Raw genomic sequence first — 14,959 nt, 5'->3', positions numbered from 1 at the left:
ACAAAAAGAATTGTTTACAATACCAAGTCAATTGCGCAAGTGCGCTTATGGAATATTATTGGCGCCACAGTCGCTGATAGATGCGATTTCAGGAGTAGGTGAAATAATAAAATGACTATTGTTCTTCAGTAGCAGCTGATGAAAATTACGTCAGTTGGCCGCTGTTACTCATAGTGGTCATTGGGGACGTTTTTTGTTCCTTCAAGTTCATGATATGATGATAAATTAACAAAAGTGTCAAAGCGATTCTATTACGAATATTTCGAGATTCTTATTCGCTCGATCGATTTGTGAAAATGTCTGACATTGAGGAATATTACGTGGAAATTCTTCGACTGGTTAAAGAAGCCGGTTCGGTAAGAAATTAAAACCAGTTAAAGATCCTTAATTAAAAATTCAATTATCCCGATTACTCAGGATCCAATGTATACACAAATTTTAACTTAATCGTTCGAAAATCTCTTGAATGGAATATCTAAGTGACAATTATAATTTGTTTATTATCCAATCAATAGGTAGCCTTCAATTTAATTTTAGCGATTTATCTATATCGAACACTTGTTTAGCTTCTCTAAAGGAAGATTTGTTCACGGTTGAAATAAATCATTTTTTAATCCTTTTGTCATTTTCTTTAGTATTATTGCATCGTAATGCACAAGTAATGGAAATTAATTCTGAAACATTTACAAAACATTATCGTTAAATTATAATAAGATTTGACAGATAAAAATTGTGGAAACTATGGAGAAAAGAAAAAATAAAAACAACAAAAAAAGAGCAACAAATGTAGATATATACATACATAAGATAAGGAGATAATAAAGAAATGTAAATCATATTGCTTAGATTGTGAGAGAGAAGATATATCAATGTAAAAATGCAATGACAAAATCATGCGATGTGGATCTCGTTACGGAGTGGGATCAAAAGGTTGAAAAACTTCTCATAGATGGTATATCCTCGAAGTTTCCAGATCACAAGTACGTACGATACATAAAATATTGTTTAGCCTATTTAAAATAAATTCGCGTATGTTTTTTTGATCATATTTCTGATTTGTTTTTTGTTTTTAAAATGATATCTCACAATAGTCTTGATTCAGCTGATTATATTTTTTTTCAATGCCCATTGACACACATTTCTGCTTTTTAAAACGATTAATAAATTTAATGATCAATTTAATCAAAGAGGAACTCACAATTTCAATAAAAAGTCATTCATGATATTTAAAGGAACTTTTTGTTATAAATTCTATAATTTTTCATGAGCAATCTATATTTGTTTTTATGGATGAAAAGTAAAAAAATTAAATATAAAATGATTGCATCATCGGATCGATTAAATTAAAATGCATATATATATAATACTTGTTTCCAGATTCATTGGTGAGGAAACCACATCTTTGGGTAAAAAAGCAGAATTAACAGATGCGCCAACATGGATCATAGATCCAATTGATGGCACTATGAATTTCGTTCATGGTTTACCGCATACGTGCATATCAGTTGGTTTACATATAGGAAAAGTTGCAGAAATCGGTGTTGTTTACAATCCTATTTTAGAACAGCTATTTACAGCTTGCAAAGGCAAAGGTGCTTTTTTGAATGGTGCTCCAATACGAGTTTCTGGCCAAAAAGGTGATTTATTTATCATCGGATCTAAAAAATATTATAAAGAAGTTTTCAAAGTATATAATATAGTTTGCATATGTATAGTAAAATCATCAGTAGAATTTTTCATATTTTTCTTTTATTTCAACTTATTAAAGATATGATTTTTCAGAGTTACGCAAAGCCTTGATAATGGTAGAAATGGGTACAAGTAGAGATCCCGAGAAAATGAAAGTCGTCTTTCAAAATGTTAATATTCTGATACCACAGATCCATGGGTAAAATGAAAAGTTTTTCTTTTAAGAAACATCTAATAGTATTTAAGCAATTAGTTGATGAATTTTTTCTTTAGGATGAGAGCATTAGGATCAGCGGCTTTGAATATGTGTATGGTTGCACTTGGTGGTGCTGATATTTGCTTTGAATATGGAATTCATGCTTGGGACATTGCAGCTGGTGATCTTATCGTCAGAGAAGCAGGAGGTGTTTGTATAGATCCAGCAGGTGTGCAATGATTTAATAAAGTTTTCTTAAACCTCATACCTATGAGAATTCTTTACATAAATGTTTTTTCATCAGGAGGACCATTTGATGTTATGAGTAGAAGAGTATTATGTGCATCGTCCATGGAATTAGCTCAAGAATTATGTAAACAACTTGTACAGTATTATCCGGAACGAGATTGAAGATACGTATGATAACAAAGTGATCATTCTTTTTTTTTCGTCTTGTATTTACTTATTCGGTTGTACTTATACCAAAGACTCCAATTGTATGTGTGTGTCTGTGTGTGTGTGTGCATGTATTATACATGATAATTCTTACAAATTGTTTTATAATATAGTATTAATAAAAATGAAAATAAAGAAAGATTGTTTTAAATCTTATGCCATGCTCCGTTTTCTTCCTTTACTTTATTTGATCAGTTGGTTCTTTATGATTATTTATCTATGATGATATTAAAATAATGAAAGGACAATTTGAAGATCGTACAATACAGAAACTATATTTTTGCATTATTACAATTCTTACACAAAATTATTAGATAATATTTCATTATGTCAAAATTTCCATATTTTGCTGCGATTGTACTATGCTAATATATTTATTATATATTATAGGTTTTGTTAAAAGTACATAGTATCTTTCATTGTATGTTTCTTCAGTATTATATGTTGTTATACTTTTTTGAGATCTTTAATTAATTATCTGAAAACTCAAAGCCATAATGATTAGAATATGTATTAAAATCTTAATTATTGCTTATAATATTATGAAAAAAATGAATCATAAAAATGCAATATCTCTATAATTTTGTATTTTTAACATTTTGACGAGATATACTTTACCTGCATACGTACTTACGGTTTTGTTTTCCTTAATACGTTTTTAAGACAAACCTTGTACTGGCTCATAATTAGTTCGATCTTTGATGATCCATTCTTTGATGATTCAATGATGATATCTTGTTTAAGCAGGTTTGATGAGATGGAGCAGAGAGTATCTATGCGTTGTTTTTACCATTCCTTTGGGACACCTTTCATCATTCCTTCTCAGCATCTGATCTCTTCCGTTGCCTCCCCTCCTCACAGGGAGGGCTATAAGTGAAACATCACCAAATTGTCAATTAGAAAAGCATATGTTAAAGTTGGTATTGGATATATTCTTTTACTTCTGTATATATGTATATTAAAATATGCTTAAAATTTCTACTTGTCCTCCTCATACACAAATTTCATGTTTTTGATTACATTTAATACGCGAGGGCTTTTATTGTTGTTGTTGTTATTATTATTATTGTTATTATTATTATTATTATTATTATTATTATTATTGTTATTAATATTATTATTATCATTATTATTATTATGATAATATTTATCGTCATTAGAAAAATTATGAAGAAAACTTTGTGTAAAGTACACACAACACTGTTTATAATTGTCAATAAACTATGTACGATATGTTACAAGAATCGGATATACTAAATATCCCATAAGGCAGTCCCCTATGAATACCTTGCAACGGGATCAGCACTAAAGGCCCTTGAAAGCTCCGCTTGCACATAAAGATGATTCGAATTGAAGATTCATCTGAAACATAAGCAACCTTGTACAGTTTTCCCTTATTAAAAATTATTCCATGAACCATTTAAACAGCACTGAAAGTCTGCCCTATTTTACATTAAATAATAACTGAATACTTTAAATAAAGTATTGGCTAAAGAATTTTAATTCTTAGGACTATAATGTTATTATACAAATATGTGTATATCCTGTGATATAATTATACGTTTCTAAAGTATCCTACAATATGAAATTATATATATATGTGTGTGTGTGTGTGTGTGTGTGTGTTTGATTAACTTTTATAACTGTTTACTAAGTTCAAACGAAAAATATTTTTTCGATTCACGTCTTATATCCATGCGATATCGTTTACAATTACATATTCATCTACATTTATCTTATTCGAGTTATTAAAGATCGACTAACATAATACGATAAATCTATTACGTCCTTCCGTTAAAATAAAATTTGTATGCTTAAAGTTCAATAATACGATAGGATACACGTAGATTATTTGTAGCTAACGCTTGAAACGCAATAAACTCGTACGTGATAGTGACTGAAAATATAAAATGCAGGGCTCTCTCCACTTTCTGTTAAGCATTTGTATTTTTATTTCAATAGTTGACCTACTTATTATACAATTTCTTTTTTCTTCAGATTATACACCAAGTTTCTTTGTCGCTAAGTTTCTAATAGCGAATGCCATTTTTGTGCATCGCTGACGTAAGAGAACAAAAAAGACCGTTCCTGAACTGTGTGATGAAATTTTTGAGTCTTACAATCTCTTGTTATGAAATAACAAATATTTAGTACTAAATATTTAGTGTTAATGTACTGTATAATAATTTATAAGAGATACTATCCGTAAGGAAGTCGCGCTTTAAATCGGAAAAGTGAAAAAAAAGAAAATTACCACATACCACCATAATGCTAAGTATCGATGGCCAGTTCATGCTGAAAGAGGCGGTCACTTTTTCCAGTCTGACTCATTCACCTAAGAACAACGTTACTTTTAGGTACCAAGTATTTATAAGATTGGTAAGAATATATCTTTTTTTTCTTTTTAACGTGAGCTCATTACTTTTTAATTCACAATAATTTGATTACTTGAAGACAAAAATAAAAACGCATATAACCTAATTACGTATTTAAGTAATACGTTATGAAATTCTGTGAATGTGTTTAAATAGTAAAATTCTATGTTCCCGCTAAAATTGTTTATATAACAGATAGTAGGAAGCAATTTACTTCCTTACGAAAATTGATTATGTCTTATAAAAAATATTGCACTCTATTGACCTGTAATAGTCCTTAACAAACCTAATTAATACGTTATTTCAGATTGATAGAGTACAACGTTGCAATATGATGATACATGCATTATAAATATTTACTGCTTTATGCTCTTCGTTGTCTTGATTGAGTTACACTTGAAACTATGCGCCGCCTCTTTCTGCTAAAACCAATACAGACAGTTCATGTAAGACACCATTTTGGCTAGCAATATCCGTATTTGATATTTGATAGTATTCGGTGAATGCGGATTATCGTTAGCGGTGTCTATTTCAAATTCACAAATTTACGTTAATAATTTTTCTGTTGTAGAAGGACCCTAGGCAGGGTTACCTAAATTTTTTCTTGTATAAAAGGGTGCGCCAGAGCATGGTTCACAGTGATTCTTTTTCCTGCATCCAACATCAATGTGCGTTCTAGCAGATCTTTCAGCTGACCAACCTTCCGACTTTGTTCGGGCGGTAATGAATTCCCACCAAGTTCTGCATTAAGATCACGAGTAGCCGGAAGAGTAGACATTACGACGATTTTTTCCTAAAAATAAACACGTTGGACTACCTCATCTATTATAGAAACACTACAAGACGCAATGAAAGGAGCTACTTTATGGAGCTACTTTGCAGATTATAAAAATAAAATGAAAATATGCATATGAATGGTAAAAAAATTTCAATGTTCAATGAAAATATTATTTTACAAATAAAAATGGAGCTTACCATATAAGAAAACGTAATCGTAGAGAAAAATTGTACAACGACTTACCCGCTCAGTAACTTTATCAACTTCATGATAAAGAAAATTGCAATTAGAGTCAAAATGTTGATCCTTGAAGGTTCCTTTCCTTATCAGTTTATTAGGCATCTTGCCCTTTAGGTCCATGAAGAACTTTAACATCTGATTGTTCGTTTTGCCCGAAAACATTATTTTTCCAGTGTATAATTCATATATTGTGCATCCAACAGACCACATGTCAATGCCAAAATCATATGGTATACCAAGAACTAAAAAAAAACAATATTATTTCTGATACATAACAAAAATTCTATAACACTAAACATTTTTCTAATATGAAGATCTATAGCCCGTTCAACGCACAGTGTTTCGCGTATATTATTGTTCGGAATAATAATCATAACTTTATACGAATACAAAGTTTTTCGTTTTTTTTTCTTTTTTTATAATTTCTTAAATATTATGTATTTCGCAAAACATGGAGAACATTACATTTATTTGTTATATTTAATCGACTTCAAAACATGTGTCTGTATTTATGTTTAATGATCCTGCAGTGTGATTCATCTGGTAATAAATAAGTCTTTATGTTTTTATAGTTTTCTTTGTTAAATTTAATGTTTTTTTTTTCTTGTAGTTTGATATGAATTTATCATAAGTATATTTAACAATTTCTGAGATTAGTGTTAATTGATATTGGTTTAAGAAACTTTATTTCAAAACGTCAAAATATATCAAAATCCTCGATTCGGCCCATTATGCGGAGATCGTAGTTGGGTCCATTAGAGAATAAATGTATATCCAATAACGAACAATTATTTTGATTATTTTTTTCATATTAAATAAATTTGAAGTTAATGTAAAATTTAATGTGTTGGGAACTAGTATACAAAAAATCAAGGGGGTACTTTTTGATATTTTTTTTTTGTAAATCACCTCAAAACTTATAGAAATTTTATATAGAAAATTATGAAAATTTGTTATTATCTATTAAATTACTCACAAATTATAAAAGGATATTACATTATTAAATACAGTTTATAAAAATTAAACTAAAGAAATAAATATTACTATGGCATAATAGAAAAAAATGCGATAAAATATAAAAAAAATATGGAAAAAAAATAAAAAATAAAAAATGTAAAAAAAATAAATTTCTTTTTACACTAAACTTCATTCTTCAATTTTAACAATAAATTGATATATTCCGTAAAAGTTATTATATTACTTTAATATAGTAAACTACATTTCATTATTAATATTTTACGATTCAAGATTTTTTAGATTTTACTTGAAATCTTTGATTTTTGTGCATTGAGTAAAACACTGTGCAACGAATCGAGTCGGTAGAAGTAAAAAAAAAAAATATTCGCTTGCTAATAAATACAATCTAATATATACAAGGGACTTCAGCTATTAGCTGGTGAATGATAATTAATTGTTGAATTCAGGAGCAAATTTACTTATATATAATAGGTCATTGTTAGGGTTTGCTTGAATTTTCTACATAAAAAGTGTTACGGTATTTAAAGTTTTGTGAATATGCTCCCATCTTAATTATATATGTTTGTATACCTCTACTGACTCGACTCTTTAAGCGAACTATAGTTTTGATGTTTTTTCTAATATTATTATATCAAACTTTTGTTCTTTTTTTCATTATTTGGAAAGTTAGAAATTTAAATGAAAAGTAAAATAACTATATGACACTATAATAATCTACCTTCTCTCACAAATTATAACAATATTTTCTCCATTGTCACTCTGTCTTAAGATGATCACGCATTATAAGGTTACCTGTCTATCCAGATAATTTTATTCGTACACTGATTGTTATAATTTATTTTCATTCATATAAAAATAAGAAATAATGAACTAATATACTTACTAATTTCAGGAGCACGGTAAAATCTTGATACAAGATATGGTGTTATCTCATTTTCATGAGCATGAGATGCAGAACCAAAATCACAAAGTTTTAATACCAGTTTACTTTCACTGACTAGAATGTTATCTGGTTTAATGTCAGCGTGTAAAATATTTGCTCGTTTTAATAATTTTAATGCAAGGAAAAGCTGTTGTGTATATGACCTTACAGCTTTGACATGTAGACCAACATCTTTACCATATTTTTTCAACACCTATAAAAAATGAAAAAAATAAAAAAATAAAAAGAAAATAAAAAAATATATATTCATATACATACATACATACATACATACATACATACATACATAAATTATTTACTTATAATATCTATATTTGTATACTACTTCTTTCATATACATACCTCTCTTAAATTCATAGCTAATGGTTCAAATACCATACATAAATGATTTTTATGAAAGAAGTGCCTAAATAATCTCAAACAATGAAATCGGTCTTCTGGATCTGCATCATTAAGTTTCCGAAGTATTTCTAGTTCTTTGAGACCAGTACGATGCCTGTAAAAACCATAAAAACATCTAATAAAGTTATCTCTATGCTTATATAAAATTTATAAATATTAAAAAATAAATAAATTTCTTACATAATTTCATTATTCCGAATTATTTTCACTGCAACATCTAAATTGCCTCGAGCACTGTCTCTAGCCCTTACAACATTACTGAAAACTCCTTGTCCTGTGTAACCATAAACAACATATCGCGAATCTAATGTCTCACCGACTCGAACGCTAAAATTGATATTATGTTATTCGATTAATTTAAACATAATTAATAAACATTAATTTAAACATAAACTTATTTTAATTTAAATATAAAGTTATGTAATATTATAATTTGATATATTGAAAATCATAATGGTATGTCGCATTCATGCATATGATATAGTGTTTTAAAAAATTCCATATATATGTATAGATGTTGTAGAAATACGTTTATAAATTCAAAAAAATATTAAAAAATTTCTGTATATGAAAATTGAAATACAATAGAAAATTTTGTTTTTAAATTATTATCTTAAAAGATAATTTGGATCACTATTCACATAATTATATAATTCTTTAGCTATTAACATTAACTTAGTTATTAACTGCATGTTGAAAAACTTAAGCACATGCTCAGAATATTGACAGTCAATATTAATTTAGAACAAAAGAATATAAAGTGGATTTACATTACTATGATTTGAAATAGTTTATTTGTTTTGTTTAGTAACAAAGAAAAATATTGCCATTTTTGATAAAGAATGGAGTCATATTTTAATTAATTATGAAGGTAAACAGATGATGCTTTTGACACTAAATGTACAAACAATATGTGTATATATATATATATATATATATATATATATATATATATATATATATATATATATATTTCTATTATTTTCTACATTTTCTTTTATTTCTATAATTATGTTTTTTCCAATTAGATGTAGTTTATAGTTAATTTAGTATAGGCAATAATAAACAAAATAGCTTTTAGATAATAATAACAAAAAATTTTATTTCTTTCATTTTAACTTTTAACAAGAACAGAAATGATTAATAAAGAAGAGTTCCATAGTTTTTTTCACTTAAAAATAAATAATAAGTATCTTATTCTTGTCCACCACTATACTTTTTACAGATTGCTCCATTACACATTTTTCACAAACATATTTCTTACATTTGAAACAAATTTGGATCACTTTATTCTCGTTATAATATTTCATTTGATATGTTCTTCATTCATGTAAAATTGCACTTATATCTGTCGATGGTTTCTATTTATCTTATATTTCTTTTTTCTATGATTCTTGATATTTTATAACAAATTCTTCTGTTGGCCAAAACAAAAAATTCTGCCTTGATATTTTTTTCCTGTCTTTTTATATATGACCCATGCATGCATTTATTTCGGTTAAATCAAAATTTTATACTATATTTCCTTGCCATTTGATTCATGATGTCCACAGATTTAGTATTATTATAAAATGCAATGGCTTCAGATACATGTTTATTTCTTCATTCAATTTCCACAGATTTGTGAATTATACTTGAAGCAAATACTTTTTTTGATTTACTTTCATAAACTATAAAAGTACAATTATCTAATATGTAAAGTTATATGGAAAAATGTGTCATTTTATCCTTCTTTCATTTTACAAATTTTTGAAGTTTCTTTTTATTTCCACAAATAATTTCAACTAAAGTTATTTTTTTCACTAGGAGTTTTATCACCAGCAATATGTTAGTAAAAAAATTATTTATGAATACATTTCTTTTGCATCTTGTAAATCTATAAGATTGAGAGTAATGTATTCCTCAAATGGTATTAATAACTGTCTCATTTGTTCCCAAATATGGAAATTCATTTGCAATATTTACTATTGGTACCAACCAGAATTTATCATTCAAATTTATCAGGTTGTTCGATATTGTTGAGTAAATCTGCATTTGGTTTTAGTTAAAAATAATTATTTATCAATAATAATATTTATGGCTGGTTTGTAATAGTTCTTGCTGTTCTCTATAAATCTGTACTGTACTAACGAGATCAAGGCAGAATAATCCATTTATAAACGTTGGCTTTACTGATTTTTTTTTTATTAAATTAGATAAATCTAAAATTTTTATAAAATAATTCATAACATTTCGTTTAGCATAGTACTTGTTGAATCTAATACTTCCATGAAAATATTATAAAGTCCTATTTTTTCAGTTTTAGAACCACCTTGTATCTTGTTCCAGACAGTATCATTAATTGCAATTTCAATGTGCTGATCGTTTTTAGAACTTTACAGGAATCTTCGTTGCCCTTGATGTGTATTCAAAATATTGTCGTTTTCATCACCAATGTCCAAGGACTTATATTCAGTGTTAAACAGATCATTATCATTTCCAATTTGATCATATTCATTTTTAGAAAGTTCCTTCTCGTTGACTTCAATATATTCTTTGCTTATAATATTTTATTCCTCACAACAATTTCATATTTCTTGAACATTTTGATATTTTTATGGATAAATATCAGAGATGGAATAATATAATAAAAATAAAATACAAAACTAAATACTATGTATTATTAGTTTCGTTCATTTTTTTCTTATCCAAAATGGCACTTATAACTTCAAATTTTCACTCTAATACTTTCTGTTGCACTCTCAAACTTACAATGTGTTTTCTGACTTCACAGCCCATATTTATATCAATTCACAGATAAAAGTATACACTTAAACATTTTTGCCACATGTCACGATTACTGCTTCAGATCCATGTGCACTCTGAATCTTGCATTTATCGTTTATCTCAGTTGCCCGATAGCAGAACATGTATCAAACGCTCACATCGATTTTGACCAAACTCATGTCACACTCAGATTAGCTTTCATAATTCTGATCAAACTCGTAATAAACATTTATAGATGTATACTTTTAGAATGAGAAAACAGATAACATTATAAAAGGACATACATTTTTCAACCAATCAATTGACTGGTCATGGTAGATAAGGGTAGGTTACATACTTATCTCAGAAAAATGATAAAAATAGTAAATCAAATGACAAAACTAATAAAATCGAATGCAAAATATTTAATCAAAAGCTTGAAACTGGTCATTTGACTGGCTGTGGTAGGTTTAATGTTCAAATTTGAAAAATAGTATTATCTCAAATTTGTAAAATTTGGACTTATAACATTATGATTTTCAAAACGCGATATTATAAATAACAAGTATCTTACCGATAATATCCTTCTGCATCATCCCAATTATCTGTTAAACTAGGATTGTCGGGACCACCTAAACGTTTTCCTTCAACAGTAGGACTCTAGAAAAAATAAAAAATAAAGAGTTGTAGTGTGATTATGATATAATAAATAGAATATTTCCATAAAACATACATACATTAAAATCACCAATATTGTCCGCTTCGGCAAACATATCCCATTCATTTGTTTTTTTTGTACTTTGTTTTTCATCTTGCTTAATTTTCTCTGTATTTTGTGTATTTTCAACCTTCTCAGATTCTTCAGGTAATGCATCCTCAAATCTAGATTTTCTTTTCTTAACCGGCTGTGGTGACTTTGGTTTCTCAGGCAGTGGTGGAGTGTGACTCTCAGAAGTAGATTCATTATTGTTTGAAGGTATCTCTGGTGATTTTTGAGATGTATTTGAATGACTTTCAGACGGAGGAGTTCCAGTGACAGCTGTTACATCAGCAGACATATTCGAATCTTCGTTTGGTCCACTTAATCGCTAAATAGAAAAAACAAATAGAATATTGTATAAAATAAGTAAACATTATTTTATAAAACTCTTACATTAGATAAACAAATAATACCTTGACTAACTCTTCTCTCCGTTTTCTTCTACGTTCGATAATAGCTTCCTCATCTTCCTCTTCTTCGATATCAATATCCTTGATCTCTTCTTCGCTAGAACTGTCAAAACGTTCTACTTTTAGGCCTTCCGATAAAGAGTCTTTGTACTTATCACTTCTTTCCTTTTTACCATTCTTCTCTCTATCCCTTTCATGATCTCGTACGTGTTTTTCCCTATCCCTTCGACTTCGAGACAAAGAGCGAGATCTTTTATAACGATCGTTGCGATCTCTATCCATTCTATTTCTAAGGGGACTACGAGATCTTCTTGTACTTCTAGATCGTTCTCTAATCTTCTCATGATTCCGATTATCGCGCCGATCCCGAGTGTCCATACGATCACGACTAACTTGTGTATCCCTGTTGGCATGACGATCTCGACTAGTATGTCGTTCTCTACTATCTCTTTTATCACGACTGGAATGACGATCTTTACTTAGTGGTCTATCTCGATTATAACGATCGCGACTAGTATGTCGATCACGACTTGATTGTCGATCTCGACTACTTTGACGGTCCCGATTGTCTCCTCTATCACGACTATCACGCCTCGATGAAATATGTTTAATATCCATTTTAGTATCTTGACACTTAGAATCGTTATGAGATCTAGATAAATGTCGATTCAAGTCTCGTTTTCTGTCTCCTCGTTCTTCCTCCCTGCAATAAAATAATAACAATAATGATAATAACAATGTTGAATCTAATGATATAGCTCACCTTCGATCGTGCTCTCTTTTGCGTAATTCATCTCTTCTACTATTAGTATCTTTACGTCTCTCTTCTTCTATCCTTTTTCTAGAATCTTCTTTTCTCGAATCTTCCTTATATCTTTCATTAATTTTTCGTTTTTCATCCCTTCTTATATCATCCCTTTTTATATCTTCTCTTGGCCGATTTTTATCCTCTCTTCTTCTATCAGAATCTCTTCTTTTGTCTTTGTGGTCCTCTCGGCTTCTTCGATCTCTACTCATATCAACTACGACGCGTCTTTCAGGTCTTGCTATTTTTTTACGTTCCCTACTTCCTGACTCACTTCTAGGTCGTTTTTTATGGAGTATATTGTCATCTTCACTATCATCTTCTACGAGTATTACATCTGGAGTTTCTGTTTTTGTTTCTTCATCCTCCTCTCCTTCTTCTTCTTCATCCTCTTCTCCTTCTTCTTCTTCTCCCTCCTCTTCTGGTTCCTTATCTTCCTTTTCTGACTCATCTGACAAATATTGAACTAAACATGCTTGTAATCGTTCCTAAGAATAAATTGTAATATTTAAAAATTTACTTTTCCAATGTTCCAAGTGTTTCAAATTGTCACGTACATACCTTCTGTTTCATTAATTCTTCTAAATCAATATCATCTTCAATAATACTACAATCTACTTCATCAGAATCAAGATCTACTAATTTTTCATCTTCGCTTTCTTCTGTAGAAACAATTTCTAATAAAGAATTTTTGACCTTGCCATTCAAACCAATTTCTTTCTGATTAATACGAGATGGTGCGTTTTCTTCCAATGAACCATTTTCAATTTCTTTCTCTTTACGTGGTCTTTTATGTTTCTTATGTTTTTTTCTATAAATTCATTTAATGTAATACTTCAACTTTAATATTTATCAAAATAAGTTATTTATAATATTTATATTTTAAATACCTTTCTTGTCTATCTATTCCATCTTTTTTCTTTATCACTCTATCCTTTTTATGTTTATGGTGCTTATGTCTTCTTTTGTTCTTTTTTCTTTGATTGCCAAGCATATCTGATTCTGAGTCTATAATGATTTCTCTTTTGGAATCTAAAGCTTCTATATCTGATGAGCTAAAATACATTGCTTACATATTATAAACTTAATATAAGATGAATTTTCAATGTTATGATTAAATTTATTATCAATAAAAAGTTGTACATGCTGAAATACAATAAATATTAAATTAAAATTTAAAATATCTATGAATGAATTTAGCTTTGTTAATTTCGAGTTGTGCAAGTGAAAGATGTAAAGGTTACAAACAATAAATTTTAGGTTATTATTGAATAAATATTTAGGAAAAGGTTTGTTCGAATTATTTCTTTATAAAATAAAAATATTATATAATCAATAAATGTAATATAAATATATGAAATTTTTAATGATGACTAATCCGTGAAAATCTAAAAACAAACAGTTCTCATATAAGTGTGATGTAAACAGAATGGCTGATGCACATCATTCTACGTTGTACAAATTAATTGTTCGAAAAATCTATGAAAATTCTATATAACGTAAAAAAAGAGTACTTACCCTATGTTGATATTATATAAATTATAAATAATGAAAATATTATAGAATCACTCCACTTGATAATACGCATACGTTCATTCTTTAACAAGAAGCCATTTTGTATTATCGATTCTTCTGTTTGGTGTATCTCGAATGGGATTTTGATTATCGATATAACTTTATTTCGATTATTGCGATAAATTCATACGATTCCATTATATAATAAGACTATATTACCAATTGGATCAGGAAAAAACTGAAAATATCACTGTATAAATGATATCATTTTCTCTGTCTGGTAAAGAACTTTGTTCGTTACACGCATGTGCGATAATTTTCTTAATGAAATAAAGTAGAGATACTAACTCACGTGTTAACATGCTATGTGAGGTTAATGCAGTTAAAAATTGTTTAATTTAATGTATTTAAAAAAATTGTTTAACTATTTTTCTGTTCTATTATTAAAATATATTGTAGTTTTGTTTATGAAGATGAAGAAATTGTGCTATCTGTGTATCCTATTCTTATGTGTGTCTACAATTGTTATATAATTGATTTTCATATTTAACCGCCTGCGCACAATACTTCGCGCACAAAGAACAAAGTAACTTTTTCTAACTTACTTCATCAGTGATTTTTCCACTTTATGAAACTAGCAATATAGTTCTATTATATATACGTACAA

General features: G+C 28.4%; 2 protein-coding genes across 4 annotated transcripts; one reads left to right on the top strand and one right to left on the bottom strand.

Moving 5' to 3' along the window:
- The first annotated feature begins 81 nt into the window (after positions 1-81).
- LOC127069220 (inositol monophosphatase 1) lies at positions 82-2,497 on the top strand. Of its 3 annotated transcripts, none has more exons than XM_051006003.1 (6): positions 82-356; positions 847-980; positions 1,378-1,637; positions 1,783-1,888; positions 1,963-2,114; positions 2,190-2,497. In XM_051006003.1, the coding sequence occupies exons 1-6, from the start codon at positions 297-299 to the stop codon at positions 2,294-2,296; spliced, it is 819 nt and encodes a 272-aa protein (XP_050861960.1). In that variant the 5' UTR covers positions 82-296; the 3' UTR covers positions 2,297-2,497. The 3 variants fall into 3 exon arrangements, with proteins under 3 accessions (XP_050861960.1, XP_050861963.1, XP_050861962.1); XM_051006006.1 differs by having other exon boundaries at positions 715-980; XM_051006005.1 differs by having other exon boundaries at positions 636-980.
- Positions 2,498-4,269: 1,772 nt separating this feature from the next.
- LOC127069197 (serine/threonine-protein kinase PRP4 homolog) lies at positions 4,270-14,902 on the bottom strand. The gene is made up of 12 exons (XM_051005972.1): positions 14,898-14,902; positions 13,668-13,832; positions 13,339-13,588; positions 12,736-13,265; positions 11,976-12,675; positions 11,540-11,890; positions 11,377-11,462; positions 8,238-8,384; positions 7,998-8,151; positions 7,596-7,848; positions 5,738-5,976; positions 4,270-5,509 (listed from the first exon to the last, which is right to left on the bottom strand). Exons 1-12 carry the CDS (start codon positions 14,900-14,902, stop codon positions 5,309-5,311), a joined length of 3,081 nt encoding a protein of 1,026 aa, XP_050861929.1. The 3' UTR covers positions 4,270-5,308.
- Positions 14,903-14,959: the final 57 nt, after the last annotated feature.

This window comes from Vespula vulgaris, chromosome 14 (assembly GCF_905475345.1).
Source record: "Vespula vulgaris chromosome 14, iyVesVulg1.1, whole genome shotgun sequence".
Classification (NCBI taxonomy): Eukaryota; Metazoa; Arthropoda; class Insecta; order Hymenoptera; family Vespidae; genus Vespula; species Vespula vulgaris.
This window is presented reverse-complemented; position numbering and strand designations above follow the sequence as displayed.